The sequence below is a fragment of the Chelmon rostratus genome, chromosome 2, assembly GCF_017976325.1.
Source record: "Chelmon rostratus isolate fCheRos1 chromosome 2, fCheRos1.pri, whole genome shotgun sequence".
Taxonomy (NCBI): domain Eukaryota; kingdom Metazoa; phylum Chordata; class Actinopteri; order Chaetodontiformes; family Chaetodontidae; genus Chelmon; species Chelmon rostratus.
Window position 1 is genome coordinate 23,796,722 of NC_055659.1, and position 20,729 is coordinate 23,817,450.

At 42.0% G+C, this 20,729-nt stretch overlaps 1 protein-coding gene and 5 non-coding genes across 7 annotated transcripts; 4 read left to right on the forward strand and 2 right to left on the reverse strand.

The window, feature by feature from the left end:
• The first annotated feature begins 121 nt into the window (after nt 1-121).
• On the forward strand, nt 122-19,963 carry LOC121616804 (store-operated calcium entry regulator STIMATE-like). Of its 2 annotated transcripts, XM_041951622.1 has the most exons (10): nt 122-1,045; nt 3,309-3,357; nt 3,460-3,555; nt 3,682-3,803; nt 4,073-4,185; nt 5,996-6,073; nt 6,299-6,442; nt 13,811-13,918; nt 17,829-17,952; nt 19,515-19,963. In XM_041951622.1, the coding sequence occupies exons 1-10, from the start codon at nt 820-822 to the stop codon at nt 19,628-19,630; spliced, it is 1,176 nt and encodes a 391-aa protein (XP_041807556.1). In that variant the 5' UTR covers nt 122-819; the 3' UTR covers nt 19,631-19,963. The 2 variants fall into 2 exon arrangements, with proteins under 2 accessions (XP_041807556.1, XP_041807550.1); XM_041951616.1 differs by lacking the exons at nt 122-1,045; nt 3,309-3,357; nt 3,460-3,555; ... (3 more) ...; nt 6,299-6,442; nt 13,811-13,918 and adding an exon at nt 17,566-17,710.
• trnae-cuc lies at nt 5,605-5,676 on the reverse strand. The gene has a single exon. It is a non-coding gene; the product is annotated as a tRNA-Glu (tRNA).
• On the forward strand, nt 10,699-10,771 carry trnar-acg. The gene has a single exon. It is a non-coding gene; the product is annotated as a tRNA-Arg (tRNA).
• On the forward strand, nt 11,295-11,367 carry trnar-acg. The gene has a single exon. It is a non-coding gene; the product is annotated as a tRNA-Arg (tRNA).
• On the forward strand, nt 12,196-12,268 carry trnar-acg. Its single transcript has one exon. It is a non-coding gene; the product is annotated as a tRNA-Arg (tRNA).
• On the reverse strand, nt 18,622-18,693 carry trnae-cuc. The gene has a single exon. It is a non-coding gene; the product is annotated as a tRNA-Glu (tRNA).
• Nucleotides 19,964-20,729: the final 766 nt, after the last annotated feature.

Consider the following 20,729-nt stretch of genomic DNA (forward strand, 5'->3'; position numbering starts at 1 on the left):
CATGAGTGGGCACTGCTGGGCAGGGGAGCAGCTGGATGAACGCGAGCCGTGACCTGCAATTATTCATTTTTTTTTTTTTTAATATAGACGAGCTGTTTTGCGGGCGTTGAAGTCACGAGGAACCGGTGCACGCGCCGTTTTCAACGCTCGAGAGAAAATCTAAGTTTGCTTGCCCGGCGTTAGCTTAATGGAACTGAGTAGTTAGCTTGAGGGCTAGCAAGGTAGGTAGTGATAGCATCTCAGCTGCTGCATCTCCTTTTTTTACTGTGGACGTTTGATTGTCGGCAAAATTTCACTTGCCATTGGTCGACCTGCGCTGTACAACACATTTACAATAAGTTACTAACAGCAGTTTTATCGGGTTCAGTAGCTACCTGACACTGGTTTAGCTGGCGGTGTCTTATTTAATGTTAGCTCGCACATTCGAGCGAAGATTCCAGGTCGAGCCAGGGAAGGTTTTCACTGCTGCACGGACCTTCTAAACCTGCTATTGATTTTTAATGTCGCACCTCTGTTTTTAAAGTGTGTGGACGAGTTAGTCCCAGTTACGTTGGTACGCCACTGCAACTTCTAGTAACCTTTTAGAGGCTTTACTTCTCTTGTGACAAAAATCAGCTATGGCTCTATGGATGCCTGAGGGAGAATGAGTGTGCGCTTGGAAGGCAGAGGATGCCAACGTCTTTCACCGAAGCCTGTCCAGCTTAACATATCGATTAGCTGACCAACAACTGCTGGAGAGGACCGGGAAGCACTCAGAGTCTGTGTGAGAAGCCACTGCTATCGGCTTTATTAATTATTCTCGTGCTGCGCTCCTGTCCCATGGATGCTGTCAGTGGTGTCAACATGCTGTCCCAGCTCGGAGACGTGGCACTGGCAGGTCCAGGAGGAGCGGGGCTGCCCGCTGTGTCCTTCACCAACACGTCGGTGTCATCCAGCCCGACGCCAAGCACTGATAACCGGGGGTGCGAGAATGGCGCCTTGATGGACTCGTTTGGGATTTTTCTGCAAGGGCTTCTCGCCGTGGTGGCTTTCAGCACGCTGATGTGTGAGTATGGCCAAAGGTCTGCTGTGTGTCAGATATCTGACCCCAGCTGCTGATGGAACTGGACAATTATCCAATAGCATCACTCCGTTAATCAAATGCGATATTGATGTCAGCTGGGAGGCCCGAGACTACAACAGGAAAACAACAATACTAAGATAGTAATGCTTCCTGGCTCTAGTAAAGCTAAATACAGGGATTTCAGTTCAGTATGATAATACAGCTGGTGACTTCCTGAAGTTGCTGGCTGTTCTAATAAAAGCTGCGTACTCACCTCCTGGCACGTGTTTGACCCTTCCTGCTACAAAATGTCAACTCTGCCCCTCTCAGGTTAAAACTCATGTTATGAAAACTCCAAACTGGATACTGTTGGGGTTTTCAGAAAAGCTTATTATTTTGCAGATGGCATTCACACCTTGTAAAAAATAATAGCAAAACATCATGACGTTAAGGGAGCAATGACAGGGGATTAGACAGTTGCTTACCTTGATCATGTGTGTTGGAGGTTCCCTCAAACAGCAATAAGCGCCTGCAGCTCTAGTTCTTTTGTGTAACTGTCCAAATGTATTTAGAAAAACTTTTCCTAAATAAGGTTCAAATATCACTCGATATGCTCTGCAGCTGCTTCACAGTAATAATCATAATCATTTCTCTTCACTGAGAGTGTTTTGTAGGAACTTGTATTGTACGTTTCAAAAATAACTCTACATTGCTCAGACTGATTTTTTTTTTTTTTTTTTTTTTTTACAGTTGTTGTCCGCAGAGCTCATTTTTTAAAATTTCTCTGTGAATCATCAGCACAGTTTGTTTCCATCTCTGGCTATGGTGGCTTTATAGTAGTTGGACAGCAGAGCTTTCTATTTAGATAGACAGGGAAACATTGGCATTGACTGAAAAGTCTCACTTAGGGTGGTTCCATTCGGTCAGTGTCTGGCACAGCACTGACAGCTGCATGACCTAATGAGAGCAGTCTCAGTTTTGTGTGTCCCAGCAGCCTCAGAGCAGTGAGGAATGATCAGCATTTTACTGCTTTTCTTTGCTCGAGGCAGAAGGAGTAGACCTCCGCCTGTGTTCACATCACACCCAGCTGCGCGCAGGGTGTGTTAAGTCTGAAGTCACAGTTGTGCTTGGAGCACAAACTCACAACAGTCTTGAGTTAGATGTTTGGGTAACATTATCAGTATTTAATTCAAGTTTTGAGAAGTGAGATTGTTAAATGTGTTCTCTGTGAGGCTTATGGGCTCGTGTTGAAGTTAATAGTCCAGCTGAGGTACCACAGCTTTGAGCGATGCATTTAGAGTCTGTGTCTGATGGTATAAAAATAAACAAGTGATATCATAATGTGGTAAGACTCCCCTCTCCTGCAGCTCATAGGACTTAAAAGAAGAGTGCAGTGGTGGTGTAATGGAAAACAAGTCACTTTTGTGAAGAACAGCAAGAGCTTTATTTGTGCTGAACATGTCACTGCTTTCAGTGATGAGCCTTCTTTTATAAAACCCAATGTCTTTTCCACAGGAAGAATAATTAAAGTGAGGACTTCCAAAGAGCCCGTAACGTAGACACCCCAAAGAAATCGAATGGACACATTCAGTAGTTGTAGAGTTTGTTGCCTGGGGAACAATATTTCGCACAAACACTGCAGATCAATTTGAGTCTGTGTAAGCAGCTTAACCTTCATCACTTTACTACTACTTCTGAATTTCTCAACTTGGTCAGGCTAGATGTCTGATTTTTATTAGAATACACTGAAGAATTTAGAGTCTGGTCCACTTCTCCCCTTTGGCCACCTTGAAAAAAAACATTTCTATATTTCCTGTTCCTCCTTAGCAGAGAGCTGAAAATAAGTGTATTAGGTTAATGATTTTACAGCTACTGCATGTGGTATTAGCAGGTTTTAGCTCATGTTCTTGACCACTGGTTCTGCTTCCTCTGTGACCAACAGTATATTGCCCTTGCTCAGGTCCAGACCTTTAACACTAAAAACTGTGTCTCACTTGTGATGGCTTCACTCTGCGCAAAAAATGGATGTCAGCTCACATTACCAAATCATAAATGTGTCAGTGCAAACCTTTCAGTTAGACCAAACAAACAACACATAAAACCATTAAAATGCTCGTTGGGCCTTTGACAGCTCACAGGAGGGTTCTAACTTGATAAATGAAAACAAAAAAAAATTTTTTTTGATTGATTCTGTGTTCTTCTGTGTTTTTATGAGTGATATGTAGTAAAATCCCACTATCTTTGTGGCACACTCTTTCCTTCACAGTGAAACGCTTCAGGGAGCCAAAGCATGAGAGGAGACCCTGGAGAATCTGGTGAGGCAGCTGAGCCAGCTTAAATTCATTTCTCTGCAAAGGCATCAAATGAAACCCACTGGAGTGCCTGGGAAGCATATCAACTGTCCTGTCTCCCTGCAGGTTCCTGGACACCTCAAAACAAGCTATTGGGATGCTGTTTATCCACTTTGCTAATGTGTATTTGTCAGACCTCACAGAAGAGGATCCTTGCTCACTGTGAGTCAATCCTGTATTTGGCTGTTCTCCTCAGAGTTCCCTGATTCTGCATGTTACAGATGGATTTCCAAGAAACTGTGTTGAAATGAATGAAAGCTCTAACATTTCCTCTTCTGTCTCTGCCAGATACCTCATTAACTTCCTGTTGGATGCTTCTCTGGGCATGTTGCTCATCTATGCTGGGGTGAGAGCCGTCAGTGCCATTGTAGAGTGGAGGCAGTGGGACTCTCTGCGTTTTGGAGAATATGGTGAGGACAGTGTGTGTGAGTGGTACAGTGGGAGTTCCAGCACATTCCTAAAATGCCTGTAATGCCCAATGGAGGGCAGTAGCTACCCTCAGTACTGCAGTGCTGCAATGTCGTTTCTTACATTTCCAGTGCCTTCCTTTGTTCCCAAAACAGTTTGTGTAACTCTGAAGCAGTGAAATCTAATAGCGATCTGTGCTACATTTCTGAATACCCATGCAGGTTTTTTCACAGTAATCTGTCTCACTTTCCGTGTGTGTGTGTGTGTGTAGGAGAGCCGGTGCAGTGCACAGCATGGTTGGGTCAGTGTATCCTCTACATTCTCATCATGATGTTTGAGAAAGTCCTCATCATGCTGGTCCTCCTCATCCCCCAGTGGAAGAAGGTCTGTAAAATTCATAATGATTTGAAAAGATAGCAGGTGAAATTAATGTCCATTACTGTCAAAATAGTCTTTTTCAATTCAAGATATTTAAAAGTGTTGCGGCTTCAGAATCATTATTAACAATTTTTGGACGTTTTAATAATAATAATAATAAGATAACCTTCATATTATGTGTGCTCATTGAGATGATGAGGAGAAATGGTAGGAGTGATCAGAAAAACAGGACCTAGGGATGCACGACATGTTGTTTCAACATGACATTGCAATTTGCTGAAGTACAATATTTACGCAGGAGGCATGATGTCAAGTATAGCAAATTAACTAAAACACATCACGCTATAACATTTTTTTGCTGCTTTGCAAGGTTCTCGTTATGCATGACAAATCTAAAAGAAAAGTCTTATGTTACATTATTTAGCCAATTTAATGGTTGTTGGATGCTTGGAGGTTGATGAGTTCCCAATGCGCTCTGCTAAAGCGCTTGCTTCATCGATTTATTGAACAACCAAAGCAGGCCCCACTGTTCACCTATGACAGCCTGAAAATGAGCGCTGTCCGTTTTGGTTGTTTGATAAACTGATCAAGCGCATCCCTTCACCAGAGCACATAGCAAACTGATTGCTCTGCATGCAGAGCCTCGTATGACCTGCCGATAAACATGCAGGCGACACAGTACGACATCTTCCTGGTGGTGGTTTAAAGTCACAGGGCGGGTCTGTGCCCCAATGTAAAAAAGGCTTAACACAAACACAAAACGTGGACTGCCCAGGTTTGTCTGTATCATTGCTTACATTCTGTTGGCATATACTGTAGATAAATCCATTATTTGAGTTTGAGAGTTTTACCATCCTCAGCCGCATCAGGGCGCCTGTATATCTTCCACCCTTCAGATTAAGTATACATTTGAACATTGATGGTAGATTGCATTGAAACAATACAACTGCGACGTAAGAAACTTAAAGTGGAGTAGCCCTAGCTGATTTCTAGAGGGGCAGCAGAGGGATGAACCAAGTGTGTTTGAAGTGGGAGGGGGAGTTTGTTTTGTTATAAGAGTTTGTAATTTTAAAGTAATCACATTATGAGAATTCAGTTTTTTTTATCTGTACATGAATAACACACATGTATCTGGTGAAGTTTCCTGTTTTATGTGTATATATACACATCAGAAAAAGAAGATAGCACAATGTCATATTTTCCACTATCGTGCAGTCCTAATAGCACCTACAGTCAACGACTGCTTACTAAAACACTTGATGATCACATCAAAACTTGTCAGACTGGAATGAACACTTATGTTTTAATGCTAGACTTTACACAGTGAGCTGGTTTCACGCAGCACTTACACACGCTCCTTGAAGTCTAAGATATTCACTTCTACACTGTGTGCATTACATAATAGCTATGGTCTGTAAAAAGAAGTTCCCTGACCGGGAATCGAACCCGGGCCGCGGCGGTGAGAGCGCCGAATCCTAACCACTAGACCACCAGGGACATCTGTTGGGGCAGATTTTCAGCTCAGAGCCGTGGCCTGGTAGTGTTCTGAGGAAACTCTAATAGAAACAGTACTACTAACTATAGATGTGATATCACAGTGGTTATGTTGAACTTGATAATAAGTCCTGCCACCTGACGTGAAATAACAACTTAGTGCTCAAGTAGGCTATCCTTCTTCCATTTAAATAGATCCAGACTATCATTGCCCCAACTGATCTGACTGCTTCTACTTCAAACACAAGGCCTGCTGTCTGTGTTGCTGTAATGCTTATGTCTGTGCTTGTGTGTGTGTTGTCTGTGTTTGCGTGTGTCACAGCTGGCCCTCCTCAACCCCATAGAGAATCCTGACCTGGAACTGGCCATCGTCATGCTCATCGTTCCGTTCTTCATCAATGTAAGTCTGCTGTCACCATGTCTTTTTCTTTGTATGCTGATTTTACAGCTCCTGCAACACCAGTCCTACAACCGTGTCGTGAGATTCTGTCATTGGTTGCATTAATCATCCCTGTTTGTTCATACTGTGGCCATATAAAAAAAAAATGAAAAAAACAAACGAAAGCTCTTCTCAAGTTTGGTGAATAACATAAAATCACTTCGGTGTTGTCTGTGTTTCCTTTAGGCCCTCATGTTTTGGGTGGTAGATAATTTCCTAATGAAGAAACACAGGACAAAAGCAAAGCTTGAAGAGAGAGAGGAGGACTCACGGGGAAACAGCAAGGTGCGCTACAGACGAGCTCTGTCCCATGATGACTCAGAGTCAGAGGTAAGTCTCACTGTACCAGTACAGCTGTAGGACACACCACAGAAAAAAGAAAATAATCACGAGCAAAGCAACGGCCATTTTTATTCAGAAAACATATACATAGTTGAGGCTGATCAACAGTCAAGACTCACAAGTCTGTAAGGGACACAGCTGCACATCTCTGTTTCTTTCTTTCTTTCTTTCTTTGCTTCTGAAACCCTGTCTCAGCATGTCGTACTCTTTTGACTGTCAGCTTTTCTTGATCTCCTGTACTGATTGGCAACTTGGCATGCGCAAAAATACTTGATACTAATTCAGCACACCCTCAGTCTGAAGAGGAACATGCCCTAGACCTGTGATGGTAGTCTAGATCATGGTCGACAGTCATAAGCTTGTAAAGTAGATGAATCCAAAACTGAGCTCTGCTTTACACAGCATTCACCCACACCCCTAACTCATGGAGTCTGGTGTAAGCACATTTTCAAGAAAATTTTATAGCAAACTCACGTCAAGAGTCAAGACATTGATTTCTCTCAATCTGGTTTCTTGTTTACATGTTTAAATGCAGCACTTGATGTCTAAACTACCTCACTGTTCCAGTAGGCTCTGAAACTGTGATATCACAGTTGTCATTAGTTAAACTTGACAGTAGATCATGGTTGTTACTGAGTAGTGCAGCACCTACAAGGCTCTTGTAGAAATGCTTACCATTAGAATCAACAACTAAAGGCAAAGGCAGTAGGACACAATCACACCAATTTATTTTCAGAATCACTTTAATTGCCAGATGTACAATGTGCAGAGGAATTTGTCTCTGTGATGCAGCACACTAAACAAAGTTAAAAATTAAAAGTTAACTGAAAAGTTAAATAAAGATAAAAACAAGATTTCTATACAGTATAGAATAATGAAATATGCTACATTATGCTACATACACTGTTTGGCATTTATATGCAAGTTGGGAATAACACATTAATATGCTGCATTTGCGCAGTCCTGCTGAATATTACGTCCTTAGTCAGGGCTTGTATTGTCACAAACTGTGTGTGTGTGTGTGTTTGTGTGTGTTTGTGTGAGCGAGAGAAATGGTGTAAAACCATTCCAAGGAATGTGTATGGTGTCACATCGGAGTGTGCGTGCATTTGCACCTGAGATAGTCCACTGTTATGTGTGATGGCACCCCTCACCAATCACTAGAGACCAACGTATCCACCTCACCTGGGTCCAGACCTATGAATCCATCCACTCCACTTCACCGAGTTGACAGTTCTGTCGGATATCAGGCAATAAATTGGTGCTTTTAATCGATTTAGAATAACCTTTATGGCAGCCTCTATCGTGGCTTTATCTTGCATTCGCCATTGCTGTTGTTGTTCATTGGTTCTGCCGTACAGCTTTAGTCCCACCCAAGGGTCTGATTGGCTAAATGTTTGTCCCTGCAGCACTCATTGTATCAAACATTTTCATGGCAATATTTCTTACAGTTCTTAGTGGCAATATATATTTTTTACATATTCTTTCTTTTATATAGTCCTTTTAATAAAATGTACATATATTGTGCTGTGGAAAAGCTTTAGGCAGGTGTGAAAAAAAATGCTGTAACCTAAGAATGCTTTCAACAGTATAAATAATAATCGTTTATTTTTATCAATTTACTAAGTGCAAAGTGAGCGAACAAAGGAAAAATCTAAATCAATCCATATGTGGTGTTACTACCCTTTGCCTTCAAACCAGCATCAATTCTTGTAGGTATATTTGCACACAGGCAGGGATGTTGTAGGATTATAGTCAGGTGTATGATCAACCACTTATACCAAACACGTGGTATAATGATCATCAATTTCACATGTAGGTTGAAACAGAGTCATTAACTGAAACAGAAACAGCTTTGTAGGAGGCTTAGAACTGGGTGAGGAACACCCATCTAAAAAAAAAAAAAAAAAAAAACTGTGCACAAGTATACCTAGAAGAATTGATGCTGTTTTGAAGGCAAAGGGTGGTCATACCAAATGTTGATTTGATTTAGATTTCTCTTCTGTTCATTCTCTGGATTTGGTTAACTGGTGAAAATAAACAATTGCCCCCTCTGGGTTGGAGGAGAGCTCCTGCCTCAAGTGGAGGAGTTCAAGTATCTTGGGGTCTTGTTCACGAGTGAGGAAAGGATGGAGCTTGAGGGTGACAGGCGGATCGGTGCGGCGGTAGCAATAATGCGGTCGTTGTAACGGTCCATCATGGTGAAGAAGGAGCTGAGCCGAAAGGCAAAGCTCTCGATTTACCGGTCAATCTACGTTCCTACCCTCACCTATGGTCATGAACTTTGGGTCATGACTGAAAGAACGAGATCTCGGATACAAGCGGCTGAAATGAGTGTCCTCCGCAGGGTGGCGGGGCACTCCCTTAGAGATAGGGTGAGGAGCTCTGTCACTTGGGAGGAGTCATGAGTAGAGCCGCTGCTCCTCCACTTCGAGAGGAGCCAGCTGAGGTGGCTCGGGCATCTGTATTGGATGCCTCCTGCACACCTTCCTGCGAGGGTGTTCCGGGCATACCCCACCCGGAAGAGGCCCCAGATAAGGGGAAGAAAATGGATGGATGGATTTTCACACCTGTCTAAAACTTTTGTACAGTACTTTATATAGTCAGCTTTTATTTTGTATTTCTCTATTCTGTTGCTGTTTTTTTCCCAACTGCTATGACCTGCTGCCTGTAATACCCGAATTTCCCCGCCTGGGGATTAATAAAGTCTTATCTATTCTTTCACCCAAGGAACAGCTGTTTTGACGCTTGGTGAGTCAGTTAAATTGGTGATTTTGAGGGAAGTCACAGGGTTCCAAGTCAAATCTTGTGTAGCCTGCTAGATTTGAAGTACTGTGCTTTAGTGCTTGCACAGTATTCAAGGCAAGGTGGCTCTTGCTTCATGTCATATTCTTGTTTAGTATCACTGTGTAGAAGTACTTCTTTTTTGTGAGATCGCATAGCAGTAACACAGCATATTATTATTAACACAATTGAAGCCTGAAATACTATGTCCTACACACATATATAAAGTCAATGTTACCTGACCGGGAATCGAACCCGGGCCGCGGTGGTGAGAGCGCCGAATCCTAGCCACTAGACCACCAGGGAGCTGTTGGGGTAAAAATGAGAGAGAAAAGGCTTGAGGTGAGACACCTAAGTAAAATGAAATTCCTACCCAGGCAATTAGCTTTGGCCAGGCCTTTTCTCATGTCAGTTTTAGCTTATTTATGTCTGTAAGAAGAGCTGACAACTTTAATGAAATCAGAACTCAGGCTGCCAACTCTCTGAAGGGCCTGGAGATTACACCTGAGTGGTTGAAGTGAAAATTGTATGCATTCAGGGTCAGGGAAGATAAAATAAATGACTGTGTACTAAAATTTGCTTAAATGGCTTTTGTTAAAGATCAAGCCAAGCGGAAAATCCCCAAAATGTGATATCCTAACTTATTCATTTGCTAAGTTAATAAAAAGGTTTAAAAAAACATGGATACAAAAGGAGCCAGGAATCGCCTACTTGTTACATCTGGTAGCAGCTGGTAATGAATTTCCTCCTCATTTGTTACAAGTGATGTTGATTTATAACTCAAGCATGCTTCACTTCCCTTTTAACTGCTGTTGAACAAGCTGTTCAACATGTGATATCGTTCTTCCTGTGGTCAGATAATGAGGCAGAGATGAGAAGTATAGGTCAAACAGAAGTCAAGAGGAAGTAATCAGGTATGTAGTTTTGTATGTTAGTTGCTGATCTCTGTTCTGTGAGGGTGGTACACAGTGGCACAATGGATAACATGTGTGTCCATGAATTGGAAGATCTTTGGTTTGATTACATCACAGACATTATGCATTGTGGGTTTTTTCTGCTCCAAATTATCATCATATCAGTCTTTAAAAATCCACTATCAGTCAACCTCTAGTGGAAACAGGAATGCAAGAGACACTCTGGGCAGTATTCTCTTGCTTTATTTTAAAAATCAAAAATCACTACGGCTATATTTATGTATTTCTTGTCATTGGGCCACATGTTTGGAAGTTTGTAGATCACAAAAAGAAACACAAAGCTACTTTTCAAGCCAAGTCATTTTAACCCTTGAATGGGCCAAGCAGTGTGTACAAAAGCCAGCTTCACGGTTTGTTTTACTTCCTGCTTGTGTGCTGCAGCTGGCGGTACAGAGCATGCTTTCAGCAGTGCGCTGAGCTGTGGGGGAGGGGCAGAGCTGTGCTGACACAAATGTATTGGCTTGGGCTGCGAAGAGAATTCTCATTGGGCCAGTGGCGCAATGGATAACGCGTCTGACTACGGATCAGAAGATTCTAGGTTCGACTCCTGGCTGGCTCGTATATCTTTTTCTTGATGACTGTTTTGTGGAGGCTCAAACACAGCATTAACTCATGTTGTAATAAAATTGCTGCTTTGTCAGGTTTTGGTGAGAGGAAACTGTCTTATAGGCAAGGTAATTTCTCTTATTGTCTTAGTTACTGAAAAGACAGTAATACATCATATGCAAAGACACAATACAAGAGACACTCTGGGCAGTATTCTCTTGCTTTATTTTAAAAATCAAAAATCACTACGGCTATATTTATGTATTTCTTGTCATTGGGCCACATGTTTGGAAGTTTGTAGATCACAAAAAGAAACACAAAGCTACTTTTCAAGCCAAGTCATTTTAACCCTTGAATGGGCCAAGCAGTGAGGACAAAAGCCAGCTTCACGGTTTGTTTTAGTACCTGCTTGTGTGCTCCGGCTGGCGTCACCGAGCCACAGCTCTGCACTTTCAACACAGTGCAGAGCTGTGGGGGAGGGGCAGAGCTGTGCTGAAACACATGTATTGGCTTGGGCTACAGAGGGAACTCTCATCGGGCCAGTGGCGCAATGGATAACGCGTCTGACTACGGATCAGAAGATTCTAGGTTCGACTCCTGGCTGGCTCGAGTCCTTTTCTTGCTCATATAGTAATGGAATATTACCAAATTATGATTGATGATTGAAAATAGAGAGGTGTTTAATAACGCCGTCTCGTCATCATCTTGTCTCAATCATGGAAAAAAGGTCATTGATAAACATGTTTAGTCATACCTGTGAATATTCTCATTCATCCAAGTCATTGTAAGCTTTAGGGAAATCAGTCGTTCGCAACTGGACCTCGTCAGTTTGTCTTGGAAGACTAGAGCTGTCCTATCTAGTCTGGTGCGCATTAACTGATGAAGCCTGCTCGGATGAGAGGCGAAACGTCTTCCAAGACAAACTGACGAGGTCCAGTTGCGAACGATTGATTGCCCTAAAGCACGTTTAGTCATAGTTTTGATTGATGAAATTAACTGTTGCTGAGAAGTTGGTCTCTTCATCGAAGAGTGGGCCTCAGGCTCAAACACCATTGTGTTACCATTGTGTTGTCATTAGGCTAGTGATTTATAGAGAGCATTTAATTAAATGCATCGTATGTAATTGCTGCCATAACTTCAAATAGTGTGTTTATCGCCTCCTGTTTTGGGCACATTCAGCTCTTAGGTCAAACAGCATCCATATCAGTTTGTGTCAGAGGTTTTGGAAGCCTTAAAGTCTTTATCACCTATTTTCTTGTTCATTAAGTCATGATAAAAAGTAGAAACCCACAAAAGCCACAGTTTGTCTTACTAGCTGCTTGTGTGCTGCAGCTGGCGGCACAGAGCATGCTTTCAGCAGTGCGCTAAGCTATGGGGGAGGGGCAGAGCTGTGCTGAAATACACGTGTTGGCTTGAGCTGCAAGAGAAACCCTCATCGGGCCAGTGGCGCAATGGATAACGCGTCTGACTACGGATCAGAAGATTCTAGGTTCGACTCCTGGCTGGCTCGTGTTTCTTTTGGCTTACTCCTTGAAGGCTTTTGGCACATATGCAGCATCAACTGATATTGAACATCAAAACAAAAGAACGACTCTCTCAGCTGGTGTTGAGAGGAAACCGTATTTGTTTTTTCATTTAAGCATTAGTAATGGAATATTACTGAGTTATTATTGTGTGTCTGAAGCTAAAATTCCTAGTTGTATTAATTGATGCTTATCAAAGGCTTGTACATGCAATGGCATTCTTTTTCTTTTTTCTTCTTTATTTTTCACATTCTCTAAGACATTATTACTTCCTTTCTATTTTTACAACTGTTGGAGCAACTGCAGCTGGCCCATTTTCCCCTCAGGGATCAACAAAGTATTCTGATGACGGTGGTACTCACAGCTGGTTTTCCAGGTTTGGGTCAGTCAGCCTGGAGCAGAGTCTTTGCAAGAGTCCGTTTAGAAAAGAGCTGCTCTCAGTAGTAGTTTGTTGCTTTGCAGCTCCATGATTTCATGTTGTAGGTGGTCAGACACATCAGCTGGTTCCACATTAAATGGCGTAACAAATTTGTTCAATTCCTTCTGCTTACTTTTCATGTCCTGAAACCTCTCACCAAATGCCTGAAGGAGTTTTCACACATATTCAGATGCCGTAGCAGCTTTTGTTCTTGCAGTGGGAAAATGCAGTGTTTCCTCTTTCAAGTTGCATTTGTAGCAGCTTTAATTCACTTCAAATGATGTCACATTTGAAAGCAGAGAGCTGAGAAGCTGCTGGAGCTTGAAGTTCAGTTCTTAGAGGTACTTGGTAATGTCCACCATGAAGGCCAAGTCACACAGACACTTGCTATCACTGAGTTTCCACGCCAGGTTTTCCTTTATCTCCATAAATGATTCCAGACAAACTGACACTTTGGAACAATTTTACTTTATCCGGTGCTAACAAGGCGCTCCTTCACAAATGTTTCCTCCTGAATGAGGTGTCAGCTTTTTAGCTGTTAGCTCGCTCACCATAAAACTTGCCTGCATAACAGTGTCTCTGTCTGAATGTGGTCTTGTGAAAGCAGCTTGTTCTCCACCAAAGAGTGTTAACTTTATTCAAGCACATTTGTCCTTGTCGCTCATCCAGTTTAACCTGTTTCAAACTGTGACTCTTGACATTAGCCTTTTCCATCACTGCTTACACTGGCTTGCCCTTTACTGCAACAAAAAAAATAGCGTTTGACAATTTCTCTTGGAAAGCGCGAGACTCCGCATCTACTTTTATTTTGTTGACAGGCGTCATGATGCATTGACGTGAGATCAGCCGCTGTGTGTGTGTTGCACTCAGGGACTGCTTGAAAGAGATCAAATGGTTTCATGGGCCATATGTGGCCCGGAGACCAGAGGTTCCCCACCCCTATTAAAGCGCCATACTATAATCCAGTATCTGAGAATTTAGGATGCACCCGCCAATGAATAAAACATTTGCTACACACTCAAATATTTTTCCTAACCAACCAGAATATTACAAAGATGGGGCTCAGCAAGTTTGGCCTAATGTTTGTTTCTCCCTCATTCCTATTTTCTAGATCCTTTTCTCAGCAGATGATGAAATGGATGAGTCGGATGAGGATGACATTCGTCGGCAAACTGGCCTGAAGACGGTGAAGAAGAAGAAGCTTCGCATGGGGATCCCTGTTTGACCTGCGTGCCTAGCTAAACTGCTACGATTTCCTCGGGTAGCCGTTCACCTCACAGGCCCGTATATACATTTTCCATACCTCCACAGATTGGGTATCAGCTTCAGGAGTTGGCACAGTCTTTTCAAACATAGGCTGCCCTTCGATGACAGAAGAATATACTGTAATAGAATTCCCTTTACTGTTGACTCCTGGAGGACTTCTGCATAAACTGTGTCTAACCTGGAATTTAATGTAACACACTGGGAGATATTTCAGCAGTTACCCAGGTACTTGGAAACACTGTTGTATTTCGACGTGGCACTCCTGGGATGAGTGTTGCGTCCAAAGACACTGTTTAGGAAAGAGAATCCCACCATAAACAAACACAATGTTGTTAAATCCTTTATGCACGTATAACAGGAGAACATTAACACTGGTGTTATAATGTTTGTCTTCAGTGGCAGTGTTTGTGGGTGCAGGATCGCTGGTTGGGCAAATCTAAACGGCCACAACAGAACCAAACGTCATGCGAACAAAACTATTCAAGGGGTTGGTTTCATTTAATAGTCTAACAAGTCCTCTTAAGTGATTGTATTACTGATGTAGATTCCATGTAAACTTTGTTGTTTGTTTTCTCATGTAGCCGTACCACCATGGCCTGCAGTGCGATGTGTGTGTGATATGTGGGTGTGGGTGTGTGTGGATGTGAGGGTGTGTACAGTTGGACACTCTCAAACTTAGAGGAGCATTGCGTCAGAGTGTTTGAATCGCTGTATTGATGCAACTCTTAACACTTTCCAGCACAGTGACACACTTTACTACTGCATATCTTGTATGTAATGTTACTCATGTCAAAAGGAGCACATAAATGCTTGCAGCAACCTTCCATGTTAATCTTCTGACAGAGTCCTTTCAACCGTTAAACCTGCAGGACGACAAGCACCACACTGCAACGTCCCTCTTATATCAGCTCAGCCAGTGTCGTCTGTCTGTAGACACAGGACTGCAGTCTCAGTTTGTCTGTGATCGTTTACTGATGTGGTCTGGCCGCGTGCTGTTTGTCTTTGAATGTCTTTTGTCTAATTTTAAGTTGTGGGGTTTTTTTAGTTTTGAGTGTTATGTTCGGGCCAAAAAGGTGACTATGCTTGTTCCAAAAGTGTTCTTTATTCCTTCACTCCAACGTGGAGAGTAGATATGGGAACCATTTCTTGCACAATTTCCCATTTATCACTACTTAAATCTTTCCTTTTCTGTTTGTGTGATTTATTTTTTTACAATAATGTGCCTGAGTGAAATTACCAGCAGGTGTTTTGTTTGTTTTGTGTTTGATTTGTGTAGTTTTTTTGACTGTTTTATCCAGAGCTCCAGATCTTCGGGCATGAAGCAGCATTCAGCAGGCTCTGATGTTAAGAATGTGACATGCTTAGACCTCTAAACTGTTAAGTGATTGTGGACCAGACAGTCGAGAGAAAGGTCTGTCTGTCTGTCTGTCTCTGTGTGTGTGTGTGTGTGCATCTGTGTGTGTGTGTGCGTGCGCGCATGCCAGTGTATATATACAATATACCTGTATGTACCGGCATGTGCTGGATGCATGTTTTCAAGTGTGCATCGTTGGTATGACTGCTGGTCCTCTTTAAAGTAAATGGAGAGTGACACACTGTAAACTGTGACTGTGATGATTAAGGTAATGGCGATGATTTCATTATGATGTTTTTGGCATGGTGGAGAGGAATAAATTACTGAACATTTTAATGGAGGAAAGTACAGCATCTCGCAGCAGTTATGGTAACTCTCAGCTGAACCAGGATGAAGAGGGCTTTTAGTACTTTGCAAAGTGAACCTACTAGATGATTACAAAGGCAACTGATGGGAGTAACTTATCCTTATAAATGCTTTTCCAATAAAGGATGTGATACACTATCTTGATTGCTGATGCATTTTGTACTGAATCAAATCCATGAATGCTAGACCCTAGACCATCATGGATGAGTTTTAAAGCGAAATCTGTCAAAACTCTCAACCATTCGAGTGCATCATAGGTAGAGTTCTTAGTTCTGATGCGTATATACCTCAGATTTGGGGAGAGGCACAGTCACCATTAGAGCCACCTGACCTCCAGTCATGATTATGTGTCCAAAAATACACCCAGCACCACAAATGCCCAGGGGAAGACACTCATTCAGCGTCTCGGGTCGTGACACTTAAAAATACATTACACCCTGGCTCATCAGCTTCAGTTAACACACCAACGCCAATTTTCCAATTTCACCCCTCCCTGACACAAACATATCATTTCTTCTTTTTTGGAATATAATTTCTTGTGTTTGTTGTTTTTCCTCTTCCAGCCACAGTAACACCACGTATCATCATTCTAAACGCCACATGTGGGTCCAAGTACAGGCTGTAATATCAAAAGGCCTAGTCTAAGTTGTTAGAGGAGGTTGAGAGAGATATTTAACCGCTCAGAACAAGTAGACACACGCACATGCACAGAGATGCTCATTACCTTCAGCCTTGTCCTCGGAAAGGCCTAATAAGCACCATCGCAAACATGTTTTTATTGTAAGTAGATGGCTAATGTAAAAGCTTTGAAATGATTCATTGGGAATAATCACACAGCCTATACATGAGGAGTGAGACTGTGTGTTTGGCTTTTTCTCACCTGTAAGTTTATAACACTTTAAGTCAGAACAGAGGCTCTAGCTCCTCTCACACTGAAAGATTATCCGGCCACTGTGATGTGACTGAGTGAAACCAGCCTTCAGATTCTCTCTGCGCCACTGTGTTTGTCATTTTGAAATAGTGAGTCAGTTTGTCACATCATCACAAGTTAACTCCTCCATTTCAGATTATGATGAGGTCTTATTGCCTTAACTGTTTGCTTACTTGTTACAGCTGAAAATATACCCTGTCATCAGGAGCAAAAGAAATCTGAAATGAAGTATCACATACATTATGTATGTAGAAAATAACATGATATTATACATGATTAAAAATGAAATTAAACACACCAGGTAAGTTGCCAATTCTGAAATTATTGGTTTCAGAGCAGGACCAGCATATTATTTGGGTTCCGGCAACTGATAATTGCTATTGGAGATGTGGATTTAGGTTTATTGTTTATTATTGCTACTTTACTGAATGGCAGAGGATCTATTGGGGTTTGCGCTGTGTGGGGCCACATTTGACCCCACTGACTGCTTGATGCCCGTGACTCACATCAGAAAAGCCTCAATGACCTTAATGTTTTCACAGCTATTTTCTTAGTTCAGCCCTCATTGTGCTGGTTCATGTGGTAACAGTCTGGAAATGCTTTTTTACAAGACCCAAGAAGACATTCCCCCAGGCTTAAATCAAGTTGCAGCAACGGGCAGGCCAACCACTGGAGCAGCAGTGAGGTGTTGCTGGGTGGTGGACGCTCTATACCCGTTTTAATGCCAAGTCCCAACACCAACATTTGAAAAAGAGGGTATCTCTGCCAGGGTCTCCAGGGGAGGAGGGGGCAGACAGCCTCTTGTGTTGTGTCCGGAATTATCAGCTGTTGGCCTGTAAGCTTATCGTAAAAGATGGGGGACCCATTCCAGCTGTACCATCCCTCACGTCACACCTAATTATACACACTGACAACAGGCAGAGTGGGACAGAAGGTAGGGGGTCTGAATGACTCACTGGGTCTGGACCAGGACTATATATAATGTCAGGCTTGCTGGGGGACAAAGACACACATAGAAAAACAACCAGCGAATCTATCACACTGAAAGAGGTGTTTGTGGACTCAATACACCGACTTCAATCACTATGTCACAGGTAAGTCACATCAAATATGCTGTTTTGTGATTCCAGATACTGAACTTATAGTAGTTCTGTAGACATGGCAGCAGAGCCTTAGTACCCTTTGCTTTCCTCCTTCTGTACTACACTCCAGCCAGGCGAGGTGAAGAAGAAGAAGCGTCCCCCGATGAAGGAGGAGGACCTGAAGGGAGCCCGCAGTAAACTAGGACTGAAGGGCGAGGTCAAGAGTAAGACCTATGAGGTCATGGTTGAGTGTGGTGAGTAAAGCCTTTTATTAATGTTGTTTCCTCTCACACTGAAACACAAGACATGAGGTCACTTCAGATGTTAAAGATCCCAACTGTAAAGACATTTTGCCTTGCTATCCTTACAAATGTGATCTCTCTCCACCGTGAATTAGTTTTACTCCTGATTGGTCTCAGTTTGATATACAGTCACTTAACTGTCTGACTTAGCAACTTCAGTAGAAAAGGCTTTAACTAACGCTGGGCAATGTGATATGGTGGATATATTACTGTTTCAGAGTGCTATGGTTCTTTGGCCTCTTCCACAGAGAACAAAAAATTCCATATTTCACAACAGATAAAGACCAAAATGAATATTGAAATAAACACACACACTTCTAGATATTTGAATCAACAAATAAAAAGACAAATAAATACATTGAAGCCAAAATAAATACACAGGTAGACACTTGCATATCTAATGCAATATTATGCATTACTGAATGAATACAAAAGTAGAAATATAGAAATACAGAAATTAATCAATGTAAATTTGTAGAAATGCAGAAATAAATTAAATAGATTTATTTCCCAGTCCATGTTTTCATTGCGACATTTATATATATAATTTAATATTAGCATTGTGTGTGTGGATTTATTTTGACATTTAGCACTATGCTGTATATTATGCGAAAAAAACTGTTCCCTGACCGGGAATCGAACCCGGGCCGCGGCGGTGAGAGCGCCGAATCCTAACCACTAGACCACCAGGGACACGCTAATTGTAGAGAGCAGTATAATTTACAGCGCCATAGCAGTGCTAGCTAGCATTATACACGTCTAATTTTACGTCATGAAAATTCAATGAGTTAATTAAGACAAATTTAGCTGGAAACACAGCAAGCATTTTTGCTGCTAATTCCAAACACAATCCAAATACCACTCAGGAGCAAACTTCAAGTTCATTCTTGCCCGTATTATGATATTTCATACTTTTTTAATTAACTTCTTGCTCATTGCTCAAGTGCTGCAGGTGCCTTTAAAAATGTGCTCTTGCTAACACCGTCCACCTGCTGCACTTGCGTAACTCCCACCCACTGTTAAACAGCCGGGCCTCAGGTTTGCTTTTGTGCCCTTTCGACTTTTCCCACCCACACTGATGTTGTCACTGATCTCACTATTTGAGAGAACATGATTTTACCTACTTGCATGTGTATATTTTTAAGATAAGATAAGATAAAAAATGCCTTTTTCCAACCTTAGAGATAATTCACATGATTTAGAAATATTGCTCAGTGAATGATTAAAGGGCATCATGTGAGCTGGGATGGAGAGGCAGTGTTGACTGTAAAGTCATGAAAATCCCACTTCTTAAATTTGGAGTCAGACGAGAGCCAGCTGGCGAGAGCACTGCATCCCAGACGCGAGACCAGCAGGAAATGAAATGAAACAGAAACAGTTGCTGCAGACATTTCAGTCCTCACATACTTCCCTCGACGACACCCGAGTGGAATTGGTGGTACTTGCTGAGGATGAGCAGTCACTTGGTTTAAGCATCTGTTTTTCTGATGATGTGTGTCTCTGTCTGTTTTCAGAACGTATGGGTAAAGTGGCGCCGTCTGTGTTCAGTGGTGTGAGGACGGGGACAGAGACGGTCCTGGACAAGCCTGCTGCCACCAAGACTCCTGGAGCCAGTGTGTTCAGCAAGTAGACATAATTCAGGATAAAGCAGCAGCACTGAAGAAGCACACGCTGTTATCTTTCTGTTTCTGAGTCAGTGGTGATACTGCATAATATAGAGTACAAAAAAAAGCAGTTTAAATGAAGCTGGATTTGAGAGAGATAAATGGGCTAATTCTGTGCCAATTGTGTGTTGACATTACTGCTATGTAAGCAGTTATTGCACTTTGCACTTTGCACAGTGCATCAGACTTGGGTTTGGATTAATGTGGCCGATACGCTGTAAGTAAGTTATTTATCAGTGTTGACTGTTTTGTTCATTTTTTTACCTGACCATTTTACTAATAAATTATTTTCCCCTGTATTGACTTTTTTTTTTATTTTTTAGCATTTGTAGGCGGTGAATCGCAAAAGAGGGTAATTTCTATTTATTATATTTAGGCCTTGAAATGCAGGGAAACTGTACTTGTGGCAGGTAACCTCATCAAGTAAACTTGTAAACTTAAAACCTCTTTTTCAACATCACAATCATAATGACCAAACATAAAGCGCCAAGTTGTGCTCTCAAACCGAATGCAGCATAGAAACGCATGTGTTTGCATGTGTATACACATACTGTACAAACACTTGGGTCCAAAATGCATGGGTCATCTTTGTCTGGCACCACATGATGAAGATGAGAGCAGATTACAGTCTTTCCATGTAGTAAAATGATACTGTTTGTTCACAAGGTTCAAAGTGGCAGAACTGCAGATATGCTGCCAAAGGTTTGTTTGTTCCAGTATTACATCTGAATGGTCTGATTCAGCTACATGCGCTATGCCTGCTGGCCACTGATCAGGTTTTTTTTTTTTTTTTTAAATATGATTTAACTTAAAAAAATGTGTCAAAAAGAGTCTTTTTAATTTCCTTACAGTGGTCTACTGTTTGCTCGCCGGTCAGTGGGAAATGACGTACACACACATTAGGCAAAGCAGTGCAGGCTGTTGAGGGAAGATGTCCAGCAAAAGAGGAGAAAAGCACTAAGTGTGCAGTGAATAAAGCAAACTTATCTGATGCTGATGAATAAGTAACCAATAAGTAGTTTAATTTTCATGTCAGGTGATTATTCACAAACAGCAAAAGACATT